General features: G+C 42.0%; 2 protein-coding genes across 4 annotated transcripts; both read right to left on the minus strand.

The window, feature by feature from the left end:
* Positions 1-267: 267 nt before the first annotated feature.
* ddx39ab (DEAD (Asp-Glu-Ala-Asp) box polypeptide 39Ab) lies at positions 268-10,153 on the minus strand. Of its 3 annotated transcripts, none has more exons than XM_037791024.1 (10): positions 9,998-10,153; positions 8,538-8,754; positions 7,255-7,382; positions 3,970-4,246; positions 3,733-3,851; positions 3,424-3,555; positions 2,238-2,347; positions 1,887-2,031; positions 1,275-1,422; positions 268-889 (listed from the first exon to the last, which is right to left on the minus strand). In XM_037791024.1, exons 2-10 carry the CDS (start codon positions 8,743-8,745, stop codon positions 873-875), a joined length of 1,284 nt encoding a protein of 427 aa, XP_037646952.1. In that variant the 5' UTR covers positions 8,746-8,754; positions 9,998-10,153; the 3' UTR covers positions 268-872. The 3 variants fall into 3 exon arrangements, with proteins under 3 accessions (XP_037646952.1, XP_037646953.1, XP_037646954.1); XM_037791025.1 differs by having other exon boundaries at positions 8,538-8,750; positions 9,998-10,124; XM_037791026.1 differs by lacking the exon at positions 9,998-10,153 and adding an exon at positions 9,779-9,797.
* A 1,432-nt stretch (positions 10,154-11,585) lies between these two features.
* Positions 11,586-18,971, minus strand: si:ch211-106h11.1 (volume-regulated anion channel subunit LRRC8D). Its single transcript, XM_037791016.1, has 6 exons — positions 18,741-18,971; positions 17,792-18,166; positions 16,404-16,988; positions 16,026-16,276; positions 14,082-14,459; positions 11,586-13,517 (listed from the first exon to the last, which is right to left on the minus strand). The coding sequence occupies exons 2-6, from the start codon at positions 18,137-18,139 to the stop codon at positions 12,395-12,397; spliced, it is 2,685 nt and encodes an 894-aa protein (XP_037646944.1). The 5' UTR covers positions 18,140-18,166; positions 18,741-18,971; the 3' UTR covers positions 11,586-12,394.
* Between the last annotated feature and the right edge of the window lie 2,451 nt (positions 18,972-21,422).

The following is a 21,422-nucleotide window of genomic DNA, read 5'->3' on the forward strand; positions in this document are numbered from 1 at the left end:
GTAGTATCATAAATGTGTGTTTGCCACAGAGCTTATTTTCTGAAATAATCCAAAACCCAATGGAAAAATGTCATGTTTTTTTGTCGAGGGAACCAGGGCGATGCTAACTTCCTGGTTGGACTACGAAATGCATCATCCCTGCACCACTCTATGACGATGCTAATACCACATTACCATGCTTACATTTGCTAATTAACACTAAACATTTTGTGATTGTAGGTGTGGTTGAACTATTTTTAAAACCCTCAAAATACCAACAGATACACATTAAGCATCAATTATTTATTTACATGGCTTGCTAATGACATAATCAGAATGGGCAAATTCACCACTAGGACTCCCACTTGGTGACTTCATTTATTTGGAGGCATTCAATTGGAAATTCAAAGAAAGAGCTGCCATGTGAGCCAAAATGTACTTAATTATCACTACATAATTTTAAAGACCGACTGTTGCATTGGAGGGAAAAAAACACAAAACTTTCTATACAAACTAGTTTGAACATTAAAAAAGGGCTAAAAATCACTTGTTCCTCAGAACTACTTTTCTATACGTTTCCCTGAAGCTCTGCTTGAGATAGAAATTAATGATAAATGGGGTTGAGACAAGAATAGCCTCACAAGAGACCACAACAGTAAAAATGGCATTTTATAAAAAGTTTTAATTTCATTAAGCAAAGAAAAAAATAACAGTAAAAGACAAATTAAAAATCGACCATACCCCCTCCCCGTCCCCAAAAGCTGACAATAAAAATAAATGTTCGGTAAATATAGAGAACGAGCAGAGCTTTCAAATCAACAGTGAAATACGTCTACTTCCAAATACAAGACACAGGATCCATGAAGAGGAGGCTTTCTGCTTGGCTGGATGACTCATCTGGACTGCTCGACTAAAGAAGGGACAAGAGGAGGAGAGACGTGTAAAAAGACCGGCACCATGAGCAACAGCTGAGCATACCAACTTTTCAGCGCCAGGTTAAACATGTGAAGGCCAGTTTCCATTTGATGAGAGCCCCACAGTTACGTGGCAGCACCAACTGCCGTCTCTAAAGGTTTATCATACCAGTTTATCATCTGTTGGCTGATCTTTAGCTGACAAGATCTCACTGGATTAAACAGCCCGGCGAAACACAGATCATCAACAATTAGCAGAGATATGATGTTTAGATAGTAAAGTGCTTTGAACCCATTTACCCACAAATAACTATCATTCCAGCAGGCCAGCTTTTTTAAAGACATCAAGCATGGCAGGCATTCGGAAACAGAAAGGCTTACTGTAAGAGGAGATGTCGATCTCGTCTGGCAGCTCGGCCACGTTGACCTCGAAGCGGTCCTGCACGTCGTTCAGGGTCTTGGCGTCGGTTTCGTCCGACACAAAGGTTATAGCCAGGCCTTTGGTTCCAAACCTGCCAGCACGGGCAACCTGACGGATGCAGAGAAGGCCCGAGGGAGTTAAAACCACAAACACATGTACCAAATATATAATATAGTGCTACAGGAATGACGTATTTTTGTAGGCCAACCAGGAAGTTAGCATTTTATATTGTACGTTTTATAACAAAACGTTAAAATCTCTTCAACTTGTGTTAACGAAAGACCTTATTTCAGGCATCTAATTAAAAACCCATTCAAAAAACCCTATTGACTTCCAGACGAGGGAACCGGAAGTGCTAAAATACTAACTCATTTCCAGGTTTTAGGACTCATTCCTGCAGAACTCTATTCTTAACACAACGAGCGACTCATACGGAGGTTATGGCCCGCCACTTAGGCATTAAAAAACAAAATTCTTTAAAACCAACTTCCCGGAATGCAACGATTCTACAAAGAACAAACATTAAAAAAAGAGAAAAACAGTTGGAGGTATTTCCCCTCTGCAGTTCTCACCCTGTGCAAATAGGTGTCAGAATCTTCTGGCATGTCGTAGTTGAAGACGATGTTGACCCGCTCGATGTCCATCCCTCGGCCAAACAGGTTAGTGGCCACCAGGATCCGCCTTTGGAAGTCCTTGAACTGCTGATAGCGAGACAGCCTGTGGAGTAAGAAGAGACAGGACAGAGCCCGGAGAGGGAATTATCAACACAGCTGCTGAAGCCATTACTGGACCGTATCCCTCTTTGAAGGCAATGATGTGTTGAGTTAACTGACGAGGCCTCATGCTCCATAAACATACTCGGCATTCGGAGCTCAATAGAGCATATGTTTATGAGAGCAGGTATGTCAGATGAAGAGTCTCACCTCTCCTCCTGAGCCATTCCCCTGTGGATGGCAATGGCAGGGAAATTCTGTTCCACCAGGAGCTGGGCCAGAGCGACGCAGCGCTGCACTGACTTGACGAAGATCACCACCTAGAGGCAAAGCAACGGCATTGAAATACAGCTGCTGAGGCAGCATGGGCCAGCAACATAAAGCATTTGATGGACTTTAAGTCCATCAAAAAGTCAACAGTATGTCACATAGAAGTGGTGAACATCATCTGAAAGCTGGGAACCTGGAGATGAATTTGAGATGCAGCTCAGCACTGAGTGACAAGCTGTTCTAGTCAGTAATAAGAAATGAATAGTAACTAATTCACCGATTAAAATAAATTGTGAAAGTGCGTAAGGGTTTAGAACATTATGAAAGAATGTATGATGGCCATCCCTAGTTTCATATGATACCAGTGTCTTCACTCTAGCTCTAAGACCATCATTTTGAATATCATGCATTCTATGCTAACTTTTTCAAACTCCCCCTAGAGGGTTTACTGGATTTATTTCAAATTTGGTTGGTATAACCCCCTGGCTAAAATGACGCGAAATTACGAAGGAATAGTTGATACCTCGAACAATGATCTCATAGATTATGTGATAATACGCCATTTTGGGAACTTTACAGGTATGGAGCTTTTCGAAACTCCCCCTAGAGGGTTCAACAGATCGATCTCAAATTTTGTCAGCAGAATGCCAAGACCTTCACAGTGGTAAATTGCCAAGCTTTGGGGTTTTCGTGAACAGTGTTGGCGTGGCGACGGCGTTTCGCCATGACAAAGGAAGCTGTTGCAAACGGACTTTACGTTGTCCAAACCACCCCCCATTTGCACATGCTGGATAAGAGTCCAGGCTTGAATCGAACCGGTGATGTTGCGGTTACATGACATGGTGCGTTGTAACCATTCGGCTACCAAGGTGCTCCACATTCGTTTTTGTAAGAAATAAACAAGATAAAAAGTGTTAACTAGTGTGCTTCAGGAGATGCTGGTGGTTTATTTCCTTCAGAAACCCAGGCAATAGATTTTAAGGTCACATTAAGCAATACAATTACTGATTTAAAAAAAAATATATTTGCTCCTATACTTGACAACAATAAGGAAACATTTAATTAGTACAATATGCCAAATGTTACTGGGACAGTTGTGCACCGTGCAACAGCGCCATCACTTTACCTGGTTGAACTCCAACACGTCAAGCAGGTCAAAGAGCTTGCGGTTCTTCTCGCTGTCCTTCAGCTTGCAGTAGTACTGTTGCAGGCCGTGGAGTGTAAGTTTGGTCTCGTCGTCCACAAATACTTCCATGGGCTGTACAGGAGGAGATGACAGAGGGCCCACTTGAGTATACTTGGTAAGTATATAGTTACAGTAACCAAGTGTGTAACATGTAAATCTAAAATGTGCAGTGGCTATGATGAACAAGCACTTTTCTTACTGATAAAACTGTGATAATTCGGAAGTATCAATGCTTCATCGATCACTTACATCCTGCATGAACTTGCGGCAGACGGGTCGGATCTCCTTACTCAGTGTGGCGCTGAACATCATGACCTGCTTCTCATGAGGTGTAATCTTGAAGATCTCCTGTACGTCACGCCTCATGTCTGTTACACAAAGAGAGGTCAGAGACATACAAACACATATAGAATTAAATGTTGTTTGGAGGGAGGGTGTCCGCACCGGCCAATATTCAACAACAACAACAACAACAAAAACACACACCTAGCTGCTCCAACATTTTATCACACTCGTCCAGGACAAAGTGCTTGACGTTCTTCAGGGTGAGGGTCTTGTTGCGGATGAGAGCGAGGATGCGGCCCGGCGTTCCGACCACGATGTGAGGGCAGTTCTTCTTCAAGACGTCTTCGTCCTTCTTGATGGCCATGCCACCAAAGAATACCGCTGCCTTTACCGAGGACATGTACTTGGAGAAACGCTCATACTCTTTACTGATCTGGAAGGCCAGCTCTCGTGTGTGACACATGACTAATACAGACACCTGAGGAGTAGACACATAGAAACAGATTCAGACACTTTGCATGTTGACAATTTAATGCATCCGGATATATTTTTAAGCAGCAGTAAGGGTAACATTTTCATCCAACCCTTGCAACAGGACATGTGAGCTTTACTTAATACAAGACTCTACTTTAAAGTAATTCGCTGAAATGTAAACATCAACACCCTTATGAAATTGCAGGTTTTTTAAAATGCAAAGACAGATGTAACAATGTAAATGTTACACTTTTTCCATCTTTAAATGTGATCTTCCAACAAACAAAAAGAGAAAAAACAAACTACTTTATTATTAGGAACATTTAAATAACTAGAATTACCGCCTCGCAGTTGTATGCCTCCGCAAACCAGTGAAGTTGCCGTTTACATCCATGTCTGTCCAAAATGTCATGATTTTATCCTATTAGACATTTGTGTGGAATTGTAATAATTGGGATATAAAGTTATGGCCAAAAAAGAAGGTTTTTTTGAGGTCACAGTGACCTTTGACCTCCAAAATCGTTCATCTTGGAGTCCAAGTGGGGGTTTAAGCCAATTTCAAAAAATTCCCTCAAGGTTTTCCTGAGGTTCACGAGAATGGTATGGACAGACAACCCGAACACATAATGCCTCCGTCCACAGCTGTCGCGGATGCATAAAATAAAAATGCCAACATCCTGATTGCATAAGTCTGCACACCCAGCCCAACTAATATTTTGTGGAAGCACATTTTGCATTTGTTACAGCAGCAAGTTGTTGGAGAAAATATCTAATAAACAGTTTTGGTCATTCAGTTTAAGAAGCACTACTCAATTTATTCATCAAATGCATTCGGGTCAATACAGCAGACATCATAGTCAGTGAAAGCTGCTTCACTACAGTAATCTTTATACCTCATTGCTTGTGTGTGGGAAAGCATTGTCTATTCATCTCACATGCAAAATGAGGACCAGTGAGTTACTTTGTGATTAGCAAGTTTTAGCAGAGTACCGGTGCAAGGGAGAGATAAGAAACGAAACTACAGATTTACTAAAAGTACAATCTGTGCTCCTCTCTGGACATTCAGATTATCTGAATACACAAGTGACAACTTTGTTATATTGCGAGGGACAACATATTTTCTCTCACAAAGTCTTTGCGAATAAGTCTCTATTAACTTTGCACATTTAGATTTTTGCCTAGGCAAATTTGGTAAAGTATACTTAAATATATAAATGTAAATAATTACAAAATACTTAACAAATTTACACAATAAATAAAACCTAACCCGATTTCAATAATTTAACACTACACAGCAGAGTACTAATAACAGATAAATCAATTTTGAGTTGGTATTCTTGGAACTCTACAAACTTAAGCTTCAAACTTCAGTAATTCTTTTACAGAAATATTATTATATTTGCTTACTCAGCAAAATCAGACCTCTCTCCTGATTAATTGCATGTCCTGCACAGAAGAAAACCCTCTCAACCCCTTTGTGTGCAGCGAGTGGGAGAGCAAACTGTTTCTTGACTGCAGTGAAATATTTTTTTAAAAAGCAAAATGGCAACAAATATGGATTGAAACAGAATATTTTGTTAGATAAAAACATGTTGTGAATTTTGGAAATTACTACATCCATCTTTTCTCAACATATTCCGACTCTTGGACTGAGCATTTGCAGTTACAGAGCCGAGGAGTGCCGACGCGCTCTTGTGTGAGAGTGAGTTATTAATAATAATAATAATAATAATAATTAGAATGTCAACATTATGAATGAAGCTCCGAACTGTTTGGTACAGTCCTCGTGCTTTATAAATGGAAGACTTACAATCCACGTTACATTACTAACATGAGGAAAGGCTGCTGTTGTGCCGGGTGTTTGTATCCTTTCAAGTGAAATACAGCCACACTGTGCTGTATCGTACCAAAGGAAGAGACAGCTTGTAGCAGACTGGGCATTGTTTCCCAAATCCCTATTGGGAGCATCCCTGATAAGTTTTCTCCAAGTCCTCTCATTAACTTTGGAGGGTCGCACTGCTCTTTGCAATGTCTGTGGTGCCACATTTTCCCCACTTCTTAGATCCTGCAGTTTCTTTGGTAACTATTTGTGGACCATGGCTCTCCGAGTAGGATGCAAGCCCAAACATTCAAGCAAATCCCATAGCAACATTAATCTAGTTTTAAATCAGAATCACTGGTGGCAGGTGTATGCCATTTACCTACATGTATGATTTTGAATGCGATTGGTTAACTTTGAACACCGCTAGAGCCCCCATTATGAAAGGGTGTGCAGACTTATGCAATAATGGTAGTTTTTTTATTTATCTAAAATTTCCCCAATAAATAACATGTTTTTTTCTCTGGATTTTTGTTTGTTGGAAGTTGTTATTTTGGTTTCTCTCTTTACGTTTCAAAAATCTGCATTTTCATAAGGCTGTGTAGACCTTTTTATATCCACTGTATGCATGGAGAATTTAATTATTAGAATCTGAGCAGAAACTTAAAAACAGTCTTGAAAAGGTTCTTGTGACACTATATATATATATATAATGTAGTGATGTGTAGTTATAATTAACAGCCATTCTGTCATGATCATGATTTGGGCAGTCTTCATTGTGAGACATATCCGCACATCATGTTTGTGCTATGCCAGCACAGGAGAAAAGTTGAGTAAAACCCATGTACATTATAAGACCATTCATAAGATCTAGGTGCTTTAACTAAACATGTGGTTAATTATCTGCCGTAACTAGCTTTGGGCCATTGCTTTCCATCCCCAACTTTCATCAGCTGAGGCTGGAAGGAATGCATTAATTTGAGGTGTACCGTTGTGTGTACTAGATCAAATGTCAGGATGAGACTTTTGTATTGGAGATGTAAACAAATCAGTTTTTTTTAAAACGCAAACAAAAGCCTGTTTCTGATCGTGTGCCAATTTCTACGTTCCATTTTTGTTGAAGACAATCCACGACCATGCTTCCTTTACTTGATTCAATACATAGACCTAAAGTGTGGAAAATGCGTACTAACCTGTCCATCAACAGGTTCAATCTGCTGCAGTGTGGCCAGCACAAACACGGCCGTCTTGCCCATACCAGATTTCGCTTGGCACAGGATGTCCATACCCAGGATAGCTTGTGGGATGCACTCATGCTGGACTAAATAAAAAAACACAAAACAGATTTAAGCCAGTGCATTCACGTTATGGTTAGAAAAACAAGTATTTCAAGCTACTGTACAAAGCGTGTGGACATGTGGCAGCCCCACTAGGAGGGCTGCACATTTAATTGAAAAAGCAATGTGGCCTACTGCAAATTTTCAAATTGCAGGGGGTGCAATATTTGTTAAAAGGCAAACATTGTGATGCTGCAGAGATGTCCTGTCCTATACATCTTATATTCTTCAGACTTAAAAAGGGACTGTTTGTAAGAATCAGAAATTGCTTGTTAACAGCAACACATGTGGCCGTTAAGCCAACGAAAGTCAGCGTCGTGTTGCTCGCACTCGCTCTACATAGACATGAACGAGCATCGGCCAAAACTAGTGGGGCGACACACCTCAGCTAAAACCACAATATCACTCTATATTTCACCTGCTTGGCAGTAAAGTTAGCTGAGCAGACGAAGGTGGAGCGAGAGAGCGAGTGAGAGAGAATGAGCGCGCTGTGTGAGTGAGGGTAAGCAGGCAGGCAGAGGACCAGAGTACAGAATCGACTCAGGCCCTGGAGACCAGAGCCACTGTCTCCCCTATGTCTGGCCGCGGTCGGGGGGGGCTGGAGCAGGAAGAGTTGACACTGTTTTGCAAGACTGGCTTCACTAGATATAACTTTGCGGTTTTGGTGCTTCTGTGTAGTTTGTTTTGGAGTCTGAACAGTGTAGCCACACACGAGCGCGCATGGGACACCGACCCGCAATGATTTATACGCGTAAGACGTTACAAAGAGCACCTTTAAGAAAACATCTTTGTTTGGTACAGATTAATGCAAAAATCACACCATAAACATTTTAATGCTTTTCAATGAAAATGAGAACAAAAAGATCATTCCGCTAATATAAGATCATTCCCACTAATATCGCAATATCACTGAAAATAATCGCAATTAGACATTTTTTCGTTCAGCACTACTTGCTATTATTGTAACATTTTGCATTTATGGACACGTAAATACATATAGTTCATGTAACTTGTGTACAGTAAGGGCATGGTGTTAAAAACTTCTTAAGATGATAAATTAACTCCACTGAAAATACCGCACTTGGACAAGCCTGTTTGCCATATTTAACAAATGGTGAACACAACCATGTGTCCCTCACCTTCAGACGGATGCTCAAAACCACAGTCGATGATGGCCCGGAGAAGCTCTGGTTTGAGCAGAAAATCTCTGAAGCCAGAGCTGTGGATGGAAACGTAGGAACCCTTCACCTCCTTCTTGCTGGCAGGGGCTGCGCTCTCAGGTGCTCCTTGAGGCTCCTCGTCCTCTTCATAATCGAGCAGCTCGTTATCAACATCATTCTCTGCCATTGTGTCTGTCTGAAAAAAGAGGGAAAAATGTGGTCTTTAATCTGTTCATTCATCATCTGCCATGACTCTCTCTCACTGGGTGTAGCATGGGGAGGCTGTTAAATGAGCCCAGCTGTCTTTTACCAGCTGTTGTTGCCATTCTTTGTTCCAGATTTCACCACAAGTACATTTCCATAGCATGTTTGTTGAAATATGTGTTTGTCTCAATTTGTTACAATAGGAGTTTGGTTTGTGTAAATAGTGGCACTAATGCTCTCTAGATATGCCTATGTCTCTAGCTATGCCTATGTCTCTAGCTATGCCTATGTCTCTAGCTATGCCTATATCTCTAGCTATGCCTATGTCCCTAGCTATGAAATGACATGAGAATGTATGGAATAATGGTAAATGTAACTACTCCAGACATGAGTCCTGTATGTATTGTTCCCTTTGTTTGTGGGTCTGACTGTGTACATGCCCAGATGTTGTTGATTTGTGTATAACCTTGAAAAACACCAATAAAAACTAAAGTGAAAAATAAATGAGCCCAGCTGTTTTCACCAGGTGTTGCCATTCTTTGTGCCAGATTTCACCACACGTTTTTAAGTACATTTAGACAGCATGTTTGTGTAAATGTGTTTTTGTCTCAATAGGAGTTTGGTTTGTGTAAATAGTGGCACTAGTGCTGATGTAGACGCTTCACTGAACACTAATGTGAGCATTGTCTCTGTGCCACTAGTTTAGCACCATATTAAATCATCTACACTACAACCAGTGTGCTGTATGTAAACAAACCCTCTTATAACGTTACACACTCATAACATACAGATCTAGTCAATCAGAGTTACCATTAGCCTGGTTAGCTTCTTTAGCCGTCTACAACACTGGAGAGCTATTGTGTTGCATAACCGATGCTAACGTGGCGAGCTAACATGCTACACATCACAACTATACTGCTAATGGACCGACTGAACTTACACATTATATACAGAGACTACATATAGGTGATTATAGAGAACACGTGAAGCGGATTGTAAACATGCTGCGCACTTACTGAACATTAATTAATGTGAAGAAGAAGAATGGTGGGCTGGCTAATGCTACACTAGCTAGCTCTGTAACAAGACAACAATCAATGAAGGAAGATAACTCATTCCAGAGATGTTTACTTTGTGGTTTCCAGCTAAATGAACTACTTGGAGACTTCCTGGATGTGAGTGTAAGTTGTGAAACCTCTGTAGTTCTCACAATGAGGTGGATGTTGTGCTCTTACCGTGTCGGTGTGTAGCTGAGCGTCCTCCTACAGATCAGAACCGCATGGGAAGGCCTCAGTTGGTTTATACCAGGGACCGGAAGTCCCGCCTCCGAGACTGCGCGCTGACGTGATTGGTGGATTTGGATGACCGTCGGCAAAGGCGGCCAGCGATTGGACAAGAAGTTGTGCCGCAGTCCACCGCAGTATAAAGAAGCGGGATACGGCGATGTGTATGGTAGCCCACGAGGGACATGGAAGTAAAATAAGTAGTAAATAAATAAATGCGCACAATAAAATAAATGCATTAGCATTGTGCTAAAAAACATTAAAGGTCACATATTGTGCTCATTTTCAGTTACATACTGTAATATATATATACTGTATATTTGTATTCTGGGGTATCGTTCCTATGCAGAGGGTAGTTTAGTTTATTTATTGACTTCACTGAGGGCGTTTTATTTTTTAATAATTTATTTATTTATTGTGTATAGCTTAATGTGCTACTTATTTTGTACTGTAATTACCTTGTGCCTTTTCTACCTTTTTTCTTTTCTTAAAGCTGACTCGGTGTAAACTGCTCAGAATTACAATGTACTTAGGTGCAAATGGCAAATAAAACTCTTGAATCTTGAATCTTGATCTTGAATTTTAATGTTAAAAAAAAAGAAGTATTTTCCTCATACTGTCTGCCCGAATATACTTGTATTTACCCTCATTCTGCATTATGAGTAATTTTGCTTTTTGCTGATAACGCTTCTGTACTTTAAAGGTCCCATATTGTGCTCATTTTCAGGTACATACTTGTATTTTGTGTTTCTACTAGAACATGTTTACATGCTGTAATGTTAAAAAAAAACTTTATTTTCCTCGTACTGTCTGCCTGAATATGCTTGTATTCACCCTCTGTCTGAAACGCTCCGTTTTAGTGCCTTCCAATGGAATTGCAATGGAATTGCGTTGCTAGGCAACAGTTTGGGTCTATGTTTACTTCCTGTCAGTTGATGTTATTTACATACACTGCAACCAGGAATAAACTGGGACACATTTAGAATGTTTACGTTCAAAACCGTGTAATGGTCTAAATATTGTATATTTGTGACATCACAAATGGACAGAAATCCTAACGGCTTGTTTCAAACGCACAATTTCTGAATACGGGCTGTGTGTATTTCTCTGTATATTGAGCGTTTTGATAGTTTAACAGTATTTATATAGCACTTAAACCTGCTTTATAATATAAAGAACATGAAAATCTCACTTTTTACAATATGGGACCTTTAACTCGGTAACAGTTAAGTCTAAATAAGAGCATTATTCCATTCGAGGCTTTCCCTTCAGCTCTGAAGGACAAACTGGGACCTGTAGTTGGACTTGGGCATGGATTTCGATGATATGCAACTTGAATGTGACTGTTATTAGTAGTACAGATAACAAGAAGCCCCCTCCCTTCTGTTAAATTTAGTGTTGTTATAGTTTTTGTTTTAAACATATGTAATTTATTTCTTCTTTTTAATTTATTTATTTATGGGTTCATTATTTTCTTCCCCCCCCCTCTGTTGTGCCAAAAAGTTAAATTCAAATGTTATTGAAAAAAAGTGCCCTCCAGTGGTCACAGTAAGAAACTGTAACACAAAATGAAACACACAGTGCTAATATCAGTAAAATTATTGGTAATACGCACAACTCATTATAAGAGTGATGATTGCAAACAACAACGGAAACAGCAATATTGATAATAGTTTTGTTAATAATGAGCCGTTTTATTTTAGCATTTTTTGTTTTGGTGTGGACACCAGCATCAGTTCGGACTTGATAGCATTCGGTGAGAACTTTTCATAATAAAGTGTCCAAACAGGAGCTATCTCAAGAAACAGATCAACAGAAATTATGAAGAAATATTCATGTTAACTGTTCGCTAGTGGTCACAGTAAGAGACGACAACAGCACGCTCTTCAGAGGGAATAATACAGATATTTATACAGATTATTATTATTATCATTTAGAAGTATCAATTAGGGTATTCATTATCACGTTAATACTAATTGTAATAGTTTCTGTATTAATAATAGACGCTTTGTTATCAAACAACATGAAACTGTGCTCCATGTTATATATTCAGAGAGAGCCCTGCAAGAAATACTACCTTTTGAATGTTTTTTTCGCCACTTCCATTTAAAGTAGGTAGGTAAAAATCAATATGTAGCAGTATGTGTAGCCTACTATGTGGGCTAATATGTAAATGCAACAATAATGGTTGTTAAAACCTCACATTAAAAGAACCAACAAAAATTCTAAAAGACCCGCTGATAAACATCTTGCCAAAAGCATTGCAAAAGCAAATCCCATTAAAGGTCATACAAATATATCAGTGTACAAAAAGGCCTAACTAACAGAATACTATCAGTGTTAGGATGCTTATATCTGTGATTCCAGAGCTGAAGAGAAGCTCCACTGTGTAGGACAGAAGTATGGGAAACTGTCGGACTCCGGCCGGGAATGACCCTCTGAGTGTGTACCAGAGGGGGGGCAAGAACGGCTCAGGAAGTCCCTGACCTGAGGAGGCAAAGAAAGAAACAACCAGTCCTCCACCAGGAGACCACCTCCATTCAGCCCTGAACAGCAGCCCAGTTCAGCTGGCAGTTCCTCCAGACTGTTACTGCGCAAGTCCAACCTGCACAACTGACTCAGAGCTGCAATCCCTTTGGGCAATGAGCTAAGAGAGTTGTGAGCCACATTAAGGATGTGCAGCTCCAAACAGCTACTGAAGAGCTGAGGGGGGAGGCTCTCTAACCTGTTCCCACTGAGGTCCAGCTCCGTAAGCAGCTGCAGCGCCTTCACCTCTGCAGGCAGCACCTCTAGCAGGTTACCAGCCAGCAGGAGCCGACGAAGGCGGCGAAGGGTGAAGAGTGCCGGGGGGAGGCTCTGAAGCTGGTTGTTGGATAGATCTAGGAGCTCCAGGCCTCGCAGCACGCCAACACTGGCCGGCAGGGCCAGAACACGGTTATAGGCAAGCCTGAGGCAAGAAAGACGTCGCAGATGAGCCAGGCTAAGCAGCTCCTCCAGAGTTCTCAAGTTATTATGCTGCAGGTCGAGTGTCCGCAGGTTGGTGAGAGCCAGCAGGGCAGAGGGCAAACGCTCTAGCCGGCAGTCCTGCAGCAGCAGCTCGGTCAGATCGACCATACGCTTCAAGCCCGTCAGCACGAGCAGCCTGGTGCCCTCATTGTAGACCTCCAGCCTCACCAAGCTGCCTGCCACCTCACACAGCTCCCCGGGGATCCGCTGTAACATGCCTCGAATCACCAGCACACGGAGGTGACGTAAATGGCGGAGGCTCCCCAGTGCCCAGCTGCGGCCCACCCCGCCGTCGCTACTCAGGCGGCCAGATAGGTGGAGCTCATGCAGGCTGCGGAGGGAGAGGGCCCAGCTGGGGATCTCTGATGCGTGAGAAAAGGTGAGGTGGAGGACCTCCAGACGTTCCTGGAGGACTCCATGTGCACTGGGATCCACCGCTGAGGTGCAGTGACAGAGGTGAAGCTCCCTGTTGTATGAATAAAAATAAAATACTTAATTAAATGTGTAAAAAAACAATGTGTACGTACATCACAGCATTCAGAGTAAACCTACTTTATTTTTAACAAAATATTTTTGGTGCATTTTTTAAAGAGGACCTATTGTGCTTTTGTGCTTTTTCCCTTTCCTTTAGTGTGTTATGTTGTTTTTTGTGCATGCAAAGGTCTGTAAAGTTACAAAGTCCACACCAAAGGGAGTTAACTGCCTGAAACACTTCCCTCAAAGTCCCGTCTTTTCTTCTGTAACATGGTGATGTCACCAAGTAACACATTTGCCTAGAGCATCTAGGCAGGTATTATGCAAATGTGTTACTTGGTGACATCACCACGTTTGGCACACCCTCAAACAATGCTAGTTAGAGCGGAGCTGGAGCGGAGACCAAAGAGTTTGGTCGGTTGAGCAATCACAACAGAGTGGGCCAGCTGACCAATCCGAGCAGACCATGCTTTTCAGGGGAGGTATGAACCTGAAAATGAGCATAATAGGTCCTCTTTAAATGTGTAAAACATGACTGCACCCCTGTAAAACTCACCTGAGTGAGGTCATGTTGGCCACCTGTGCAGTAAACCTGGCGTCTGTGATGAGCTCCAGTTTGAGGACCTGAAGCTGGCTGAGGGTGAAGAGGGCTGGAGGGAGGCGAGGAAGGGCCACCAGCTGCAGTCTGGAGCAGCCCTTTGCATCCACGCTAGTCATGGCACGCAGCTTCTCCTCCCCCCAGCGCCTCTCCAAGCTTTCCTCCAGCAGCCTGCTCTCGCTTACGGGGGACAAAAAAACAGACAGACGCTGGGCCAGCAGAGGATCATACTGGTCCAACATGTGTAAAAGAAAGGCCAGGTCATTTCTCAGGTCAGGAACATCTCTCAGGGAGCACAACTCCTTCAGTGAGTGGAAGGAATACTGCCGTAGAGAGCTAAGTAGGGCACAGACAAAACAAAAAACAAAAACAGAATGGGAAATGTATCACACAAATGATACTGTCGCTCAAAACAGAATTACACTGTATTCAGTGGGCAACCTCTGGGTCTGAGAAGTAAAGCCAATGCTGACGTGCCTTAAATTTGCATTCTGTCCAATAGCCAGCAGAGGGCGACTCTGAAGAAATCTGATTGTATAGAAGTCTATGAGAAAATGACCCTACTTCTCACTTGATTGAGTTTATGGTCTCAATTGCTAGCTTCAAGTCTTCTTCAATACAGCATGATGTTCATTTAGTAAAGTATGGTCCCATTTAGAGTCAAATAGACCATAAAGCAGGGTATGCTTTAGGGCGTGGCTACCTTGTGATTGACAGATCGCTACCACGGTGTTGTCCGGTCTGGGAGTTGTCCGTGTTTCAGTTTTAGACCTTTAAAACCTTTTCACAGTGTGTTTTCAGTTCATGAAAGATAATTTATAACCCTTTTTGGTCACCTAAAAATGTCTTATTCAGTGTTCGGTTGTACTTAGCTCCAACCTCTTGTGTCGAACTCAAGGCTTCAAAACAGCAGTCCACAAACCAATGGATGACGTCACGGTGACTATGTCCACTTATACTGTATACAGTCTATGACGCTAATCCTATTATCAGGCGTCTGGTATGCTCAACCTTATGGGCATTATTCTGTTTAAAGGCCCTTTGAACAATCACCAAACCTGTGTAGTCTACTCAACAAATTATTAATAAACAATTTTACATGTTTATCTTGTTCAGACAAATTAAAGTCCTATAAAAGTGCTAAATCTGATATTGGGAGCATTTCTCTTGCCTCCGCACGCCTCTCAACATGGTGATGGCTGAGCCGGCGGCTCGCAGCTAACGGTGTTAACAGTGAAAACAACAGCACTGTGCTTCTGCAACGAGGCCGTCTGTCGAGACGGCATTATCAGCTGTAACCGGCCGTGAGCTAGCCAGTGGGGCATGCTCACATGCACAAATATGCACTAAAAGGCAAACACAACTTCATTCTCTGCTCAGGTAGACATTACTCCGTTATATCTTTACATAGAAAATACTGTGGTTGTTTGCTGCTAGATTAATGCTCTGGATATCGTGCATATTTGGTCTCCTCCAACTCCATCAGAGAAATATCTGTCTCTTTAGCAGCTAAATGCTAATGACCACCAGCTAGTCGCTAACTTTGTCTGTGTGACATTTCGTGCTGGGAAGGTATTGTGGGTATATCAGAGCTTTATTTCCTGATAACAGCTGAAACAAAGTTGATGAGAGCGGTAAGAGTGAACCAAAACAGTAAAGTTGCGGGTCGTTAAACCAAAACAATGAGCTGAAAGACACTAAAACACTCTGTAGAGCTGAGGGAAATTGCAGAGTTGAGTGATAATTCTCTGTGGTTTCGTCAACCCCTTCCACATTACATGTATTCATTTTATCATTTGTTATTGTATGAATATTGGTTAGTGCAGCTTTAAAGTTTTAATAAAAGTTTTAGGTATTGTTACACCACCAACACCACCCTATACTGTACACGAATGCACTAACCTGTGTAAAATCCAGCTGAGGGTGTAAAGGTTCAGCAGGCCGTACAGCCCCAGTAGGGTCAGGTAAGCCACCAGCAGTTTGCGTAGAAGGGAGGAGAGCACATGGATGCACTCAAAGGCGGCGTAGCCCACCAAGGCCCACTCCTCAGGGTGACAGGTGTGGGTGAAGGAGAGGGAGCTGAGAAGAGGGATGGTGTAACTCAAGATCAACGTCACCATCAGCAATTTGAATATTGTCTGCGCCAAGTAGACCTGAATAGATGAAAGGGGGTATAATGAATGAATTTACATTGTTCATTGTGATCAAACATTAACTTGTTTTGAGATTAAACTCCTGGACTTTTAAGATATTAGATTACTAGCCTAGAGGATCTCTCACCTTATAGATGACATCTGAGCTTTCACAATGGGACCGGAACTTCCTGACCCTTTCGAACAGCGCCCTGGCCTGTTCCCCATCACTTTTATTCAGACTGATTACCTGCCTGGGACTGTCAATCATGAGTGAGGGCTTAGAAGAAGGAAAGTGCACCTGGGACCCGAGGGATATAGACGACACGGTGGAGTTACAGGAGAGTGAGGAGGGGCACGGGGAGGGAGGGGCGGCGAATGACGCACTGTCTGACCTCTTCAAAAGCGGGCTGTCTGTGCCCGAGTCTATGCTTGTTCGCCTTGTGCGTGTTACCGGGGGTGAAGATGAAGAGAGAGGAGGTTGGGTTGGTCGCCTCTCCTCCACCACCTCCTTCTCTTGGATGCTCTCCTGCTGGGCGGCGTGAGACAGGGCCTGAGATGTCCAGGGTGACTCGCAGCACTTTGCCAAGATGGCCAGGAAGTGCTCTATGCGGGCGGAGGTGCGGGGGAAGTGGAGCCAGAAGGAGCCGCTGGCTACCAGCACTAGAGACTGCAGCATGGCAATATACGGGAAGAAGCGGGAGCACAAAGGCAAAGCCTCATGGTAGCACACCTAGACAGACAAATAGACAGATAGACACTTAAACCTGCAATAACTGATTTTTAAGTTATGAACACAACATTTGTATATTATATATCATCACCCTTTAAGCAAACTTGTTAGCCAAATGCTAACTTTATCTGTCTGGCTGTTTAGTGCACGGCTAGTGGCATTCAGTAGGTTATTTTTTTTTTGCTGTAAACGAAACTATGAGAGCCGTGAGACTGAACCAAAAACAGTAAAGTTGCGGGCTGCAAAACCAAAGCAATGAGCTGAAAGTCGCTCTGTAGAGATGAGGGTAATTGCATAGTCAGGTGATAATTCTCTGTGGGTTCATTGTTGATATAAAAATACTGATTATAGCTGTTTTAAACGCACAAATGTGTAACATTTAGGGGGATCTGCTGGCAGAAATGTAATATAATATTAATAAGTATGTTTTCTTTAGTGTATAATCACCTGAAAATAAGAATGGTTGTGTTTTCGTTACCTTAGAATGAGCCGTTTATATCTACATACGCTGCGGTTCCTCTTCACGGAGCCGGCCGCCTGCATGTTTGTACAGTAGCCCAGAACAGACAAACCAAACACTGGCTCAAGAGAGGGACATTTGCGTTTTCGACACCATTGTTCTCATACACACTTGGCGCACGGAAGAAGTTTCAGTTGGTTGCAATCTGCAACCTCACCACTAGATGCCGCCAAAATCTACACACTGCACCTTTAAGGACTAATAGTCAATATTTTAATTGGTTTCACCTGTTTTGTTGCATTATTTTCAAAGACAAAAACAACTCAGGTGAGTATTACTGTACCTGGCTAATGTAAACATACTGCTGGTAGACCAGATGTGTGCGTCTACCCCGGGGTGTAGAGTGAAGATTTGGGCTGATGTTGTGTTGAACATGGGTTGGGGGCTTTGAAGATGGAGTCAATGCATCCCCGCCGGTTGAGGGTACGTGATGACTGGTATTTGAAGTGACAAGTGGATCCAAGGGAATGCACACCACTCGGTCCCTGGATAACTGCTCAGTACAAGCCAGGACAGAAGTCATCAGCATCAGGACCACCAGGTAATCCATGAAGACCTCCCACCAGGGCTTCAACAGTTTACACCTACTCTGATGCTGGTTCAGAGGCGCCAGCTCAGACAGGGAAAACATGGCCACCTCCGGGTCCTTCAAGGATGACTGTAAAAATAATTGTGAACTGGTGATGAAAGGTCGGGGCTACGCACATAAACTGATGTAGTGATGTATAAGTCTGGCTTTCACTGACTGTGTCGGCGGGTTTAACCAAAATCTGTGACTCTGTGACGTGTTTTTTCTTGCATCAGTCAGGATTTAGCAATATTTGAGTCAAAATGTGATGACAGTTGTTCAAACCACACCCACACAGCCCTGATAAAACAGTTTTGACTGTTAAACTCTTAATAAATAACAGTAAGGAAGTTTATTTTCCAAAGAAAAAACGTTTTTTTGCATATTAAGTGATGAATATTTAATGTTACATTGAAATACTTCCAATTTTAAACTAAATTTTCAAGAGTTTCAAGTGGACATGTTTCAATAACGAGATCTTTTAGCTTTCATATTCACAATTGGACCTTTTCATCAGTGGTTGCAAATTAAGAGTAAATAAAATAGTTCAACATCACAATTTCCATTGTAGGGACAACATCTCTAAGTCTACTTGTTGGCAAAAAACAAATCACAATTGAACAATTCATGTTATTTTTACAGCCCAGGATTAACTTTCACCAACCTGGAAAAATAACTTGTTCTTGTTCTCCTCTGATCAGCTCACAGCCGCCTCACAGAAACTTCATTCCGGCGCTGTCTGGTTCTGCCGTGAAAAACTCCTGAAACTTACAACAAACTCCTCCTCAGTTGGCCAACACACAGCTTTTCAACGGTTGTCATGGCAGCGGAGGATGTGTGGCTGAAAAATCTAATTCAGCAACTAGAAGCCGGTTCAAGACCCGCCGGGGGGATGCCTTTACCCTTTAACTCCTTCAGAACTGACTGAAGAAAACATCAGAGCAATATTAGAAAAAAAACAAAGTCACAAGAAAATATTAATTATCTGATAAATGTATTATATATACACCAAAAGTCCCCGTTTTTTTTTGCTAACATTTTTACATATTTTATAAACCCACTAACTGTGGATTACCACTGCTCTGACCTCTTGTCATGCTCCTTACAGAAAATGTTTTACAACACTGTATCCAGCATTATCCAGCAGGGGCTGCTGTAGTTACTGTACTGTGAGTTACACATAACAGCAGCATTTGACTCCACAGTTGTAATACAGCTGATGTGGCAGCTTTCAGTGTTGTGCCACTCTTACGTCTTTATGGATAATTGTGTGCTTCTGTGGCCTAGAGAAACCAGGTTTGTGTTCTGAGAGGTCAAAGGTTAAAGAGGTCTGATGACCGGGGCACATTATGAAATTGAAGTTCTTGCGTGTGTGTGTTTGTGTGTAAAGAGGGTCATATGTAACTCAGGGTGCAGCTTCCTTTGTATTTGGGCCAAGAAGAATTTGGAGCAAAGACTCAAACTGACAATGAACCACAACATGATCTACTCTACACAGCTGGTGTGTGAGTTTTCTGTGTGTTGTGGAGTGTGGAGTAAGGGGTTTTATAGAGCAAAGGCAGAAAAATGGTGTGGTAGTTGCAGCAGTGGTGGCAAACGGTAATGTGTGAGTGAGATTGGCATTTACTGTTTTCACAGAGAAGAGGAAGTGTGAAGACGTAAGTTTGAGGGACAGGGACAATCCCTTTGATAACTATTATCACCATCTACTGCTGCAAACAAATTCAAGCCCACTCTTTACTCTACCAGGACTACTATGATTAGGTGTTTTTGAGACTTGCTAAAGCTAAAATTAGCAAAACAGGAAACCTGCTGTAACTAAGTGCATTCTTCAGTATGTGATAAACAGATCTGAAAGTGTGTGTGTGAAATAATTTGTTAAATCCAAGTCATTTACTGTTTATAAGAAGTGGACGTAGTCACGGTGACATCACCCATTGGTTTGTGGACTGACGTTTTGAAGCCTTGAGTTCGGCATTTTAGCTGTTGCCATCTTGGTTTTTGCCCGTCGCCATCTTGGTTATTTGCAACCAGAAGTGATACGAGAGAGTGGAGCTAAGTACAACCGAAGGCTGAATAAGACATTTTCAGGCAACCAAAAAGGTTAAAATTAACTTTTATAAACTGAAAACACACCGTGAAAGGGTTAAAGTTCTGAGATGAAAAACACGGACAACTCCCAGACCGGACAACGTTGTGGCAGCGACCTGTCAATCACAAGATAGCCACGCCCTAAAGCATCCCCTGCTTTATGGTCTATTTGACTCTAAATGGGACCATAATTGACTAAATGAACATCATGCCGTGTTGAATACTTCAACACGGCATGATGTTGACGTGGCTACCTTGTGATTGACAGGTCGCTACCATGGCGTTGTCCAGTCTGGGAGTTGTCTGTGTTTTCTTCTTAGAACTTCAATCCACAGTGTGTTTTAGTTCATGAAAGTTAATTGTGTCATTTGGGTTGCTTAAAAAGCCTTCAGTTGTACTTAGCTCCACCCTCTCGCAAAAAACCAAGAGGGCGACGAGAAAAAAAAACAAGATGGTGATGGCCAAAATACTGAACCCGAGGCTTCAAAACAGCAGTCCACAAACCAATGGATGACGTCACGTTGACTACGTCCTCTTCTTACAGTACACAGTCTATTACTATTAACACATCCAGCAGATATGAAGCATACAGACCACTGACATTCCGAGAGCCATGCTGCTAACTTGGCAAAAAATATGGCAATCAACATCCAGAAAACTAAGTAATATATCTCATTTGTTTAATTGGTAAAAATGTTGTGGTTTCATGGGTTGTGAGTTACATGCTAATCTAAGCTAATCGCCACATTGCACGATATTTCCACACTTAGACATGAAAAGTATCAATATTCTCATCAAAGTCTCTGCGAGAAAGTGAACACATGTATTTCCAAAAATGTCTAAGCATAGTAAACAAGATGATATTTTTTCAAGACGGCATGGAGGTTCGAAGAACCCACTGCAACTGATGGAGCTTTTTTGTATCTCTTTCAGGGAAATAAGGGTTTAAAATTAGACAGCAGGGCTGTGGTGTAGCAAGCTCAACACGGGCGATGTCCTATCAACACCATTGGTTTCAGAGTTCTGCTGTGAAAAAGGCCTGTGGCTTCACACCTCCTCATTTGCAATAAACACACACAAAACACAGGCCCTGACACACTGATATAACTGGGCCCGTGGGCAGGGATGTGTTGGGTGGGGTCGTGTTATGTTACAGGATTCACACGTCCATATCATGAAGAAACATCACAAGCTTGCCACAGACCTTTGCACATGAAAAGGCTATTTAAATATGAGCAACATTACACACACATAA

Source organism: Sebastes umbrosus, chromosome 14, assembly GCF_015220745.1.
Source record: "Sebastes umbrosus isolate fSebUmb1 chromosome 14, fSebUmb1.pri, whole genome shotgun sequence".
Lineage (NCBI taxonomy): Eukaryota > Metazoa > Chordata > Actinopteri > Perciformes > Sebastidae > Sebastes > Sebastes umbrosus.

Excerpts from the sequence above, each read along its gene's own strand:
- ddx39ab (XM_037791024.1), bottom strand. The coding sequence starts at position 8,745 with ATGGCAGAGAATGATGTTGATAACGAGCTGCTCGATTATGAAGAGGAC. Across the intron at positions 4,247-7,254 it reads TTGAACCTGTTGATGGACAG|GTGTCTGTATTAGTCATGTG; the intron begins GTTAGTACGCAT and ends TCTACTCCTCAG. Across the intron at positions 1,423-1,886 it reads CTGACACCTATTTGCACAGG|GTTGCCCGTGCTGGCAGGTT; the intron begins GTGAGAACTGCA and ends TGCATCCGTCAG.
- si:ch211-106h11.1 (XM_037791016.1), bottom strand. The coding sequence starts at position 18,139 with ATGTTTTCCCTGTCTGAGCTGGCGCCTCTGAACCAGCATCAGAGTAGG. Across the intron at positions 14,460-16,025 it reads CTCAGCTGGATTTTACACAG|CTCTCTACGGCAGTATTCCT; the intron begins GTTAGTGCATTC and ends TGCCCTACTTAG. Across the intron at positions 13,518-14,081 it reads GCCAACATGACCTCACTCAG|GGAGCTTCACCTCTGTCACT; the intron begins GTGAGTTTTACA and ends TTCATACAACAG.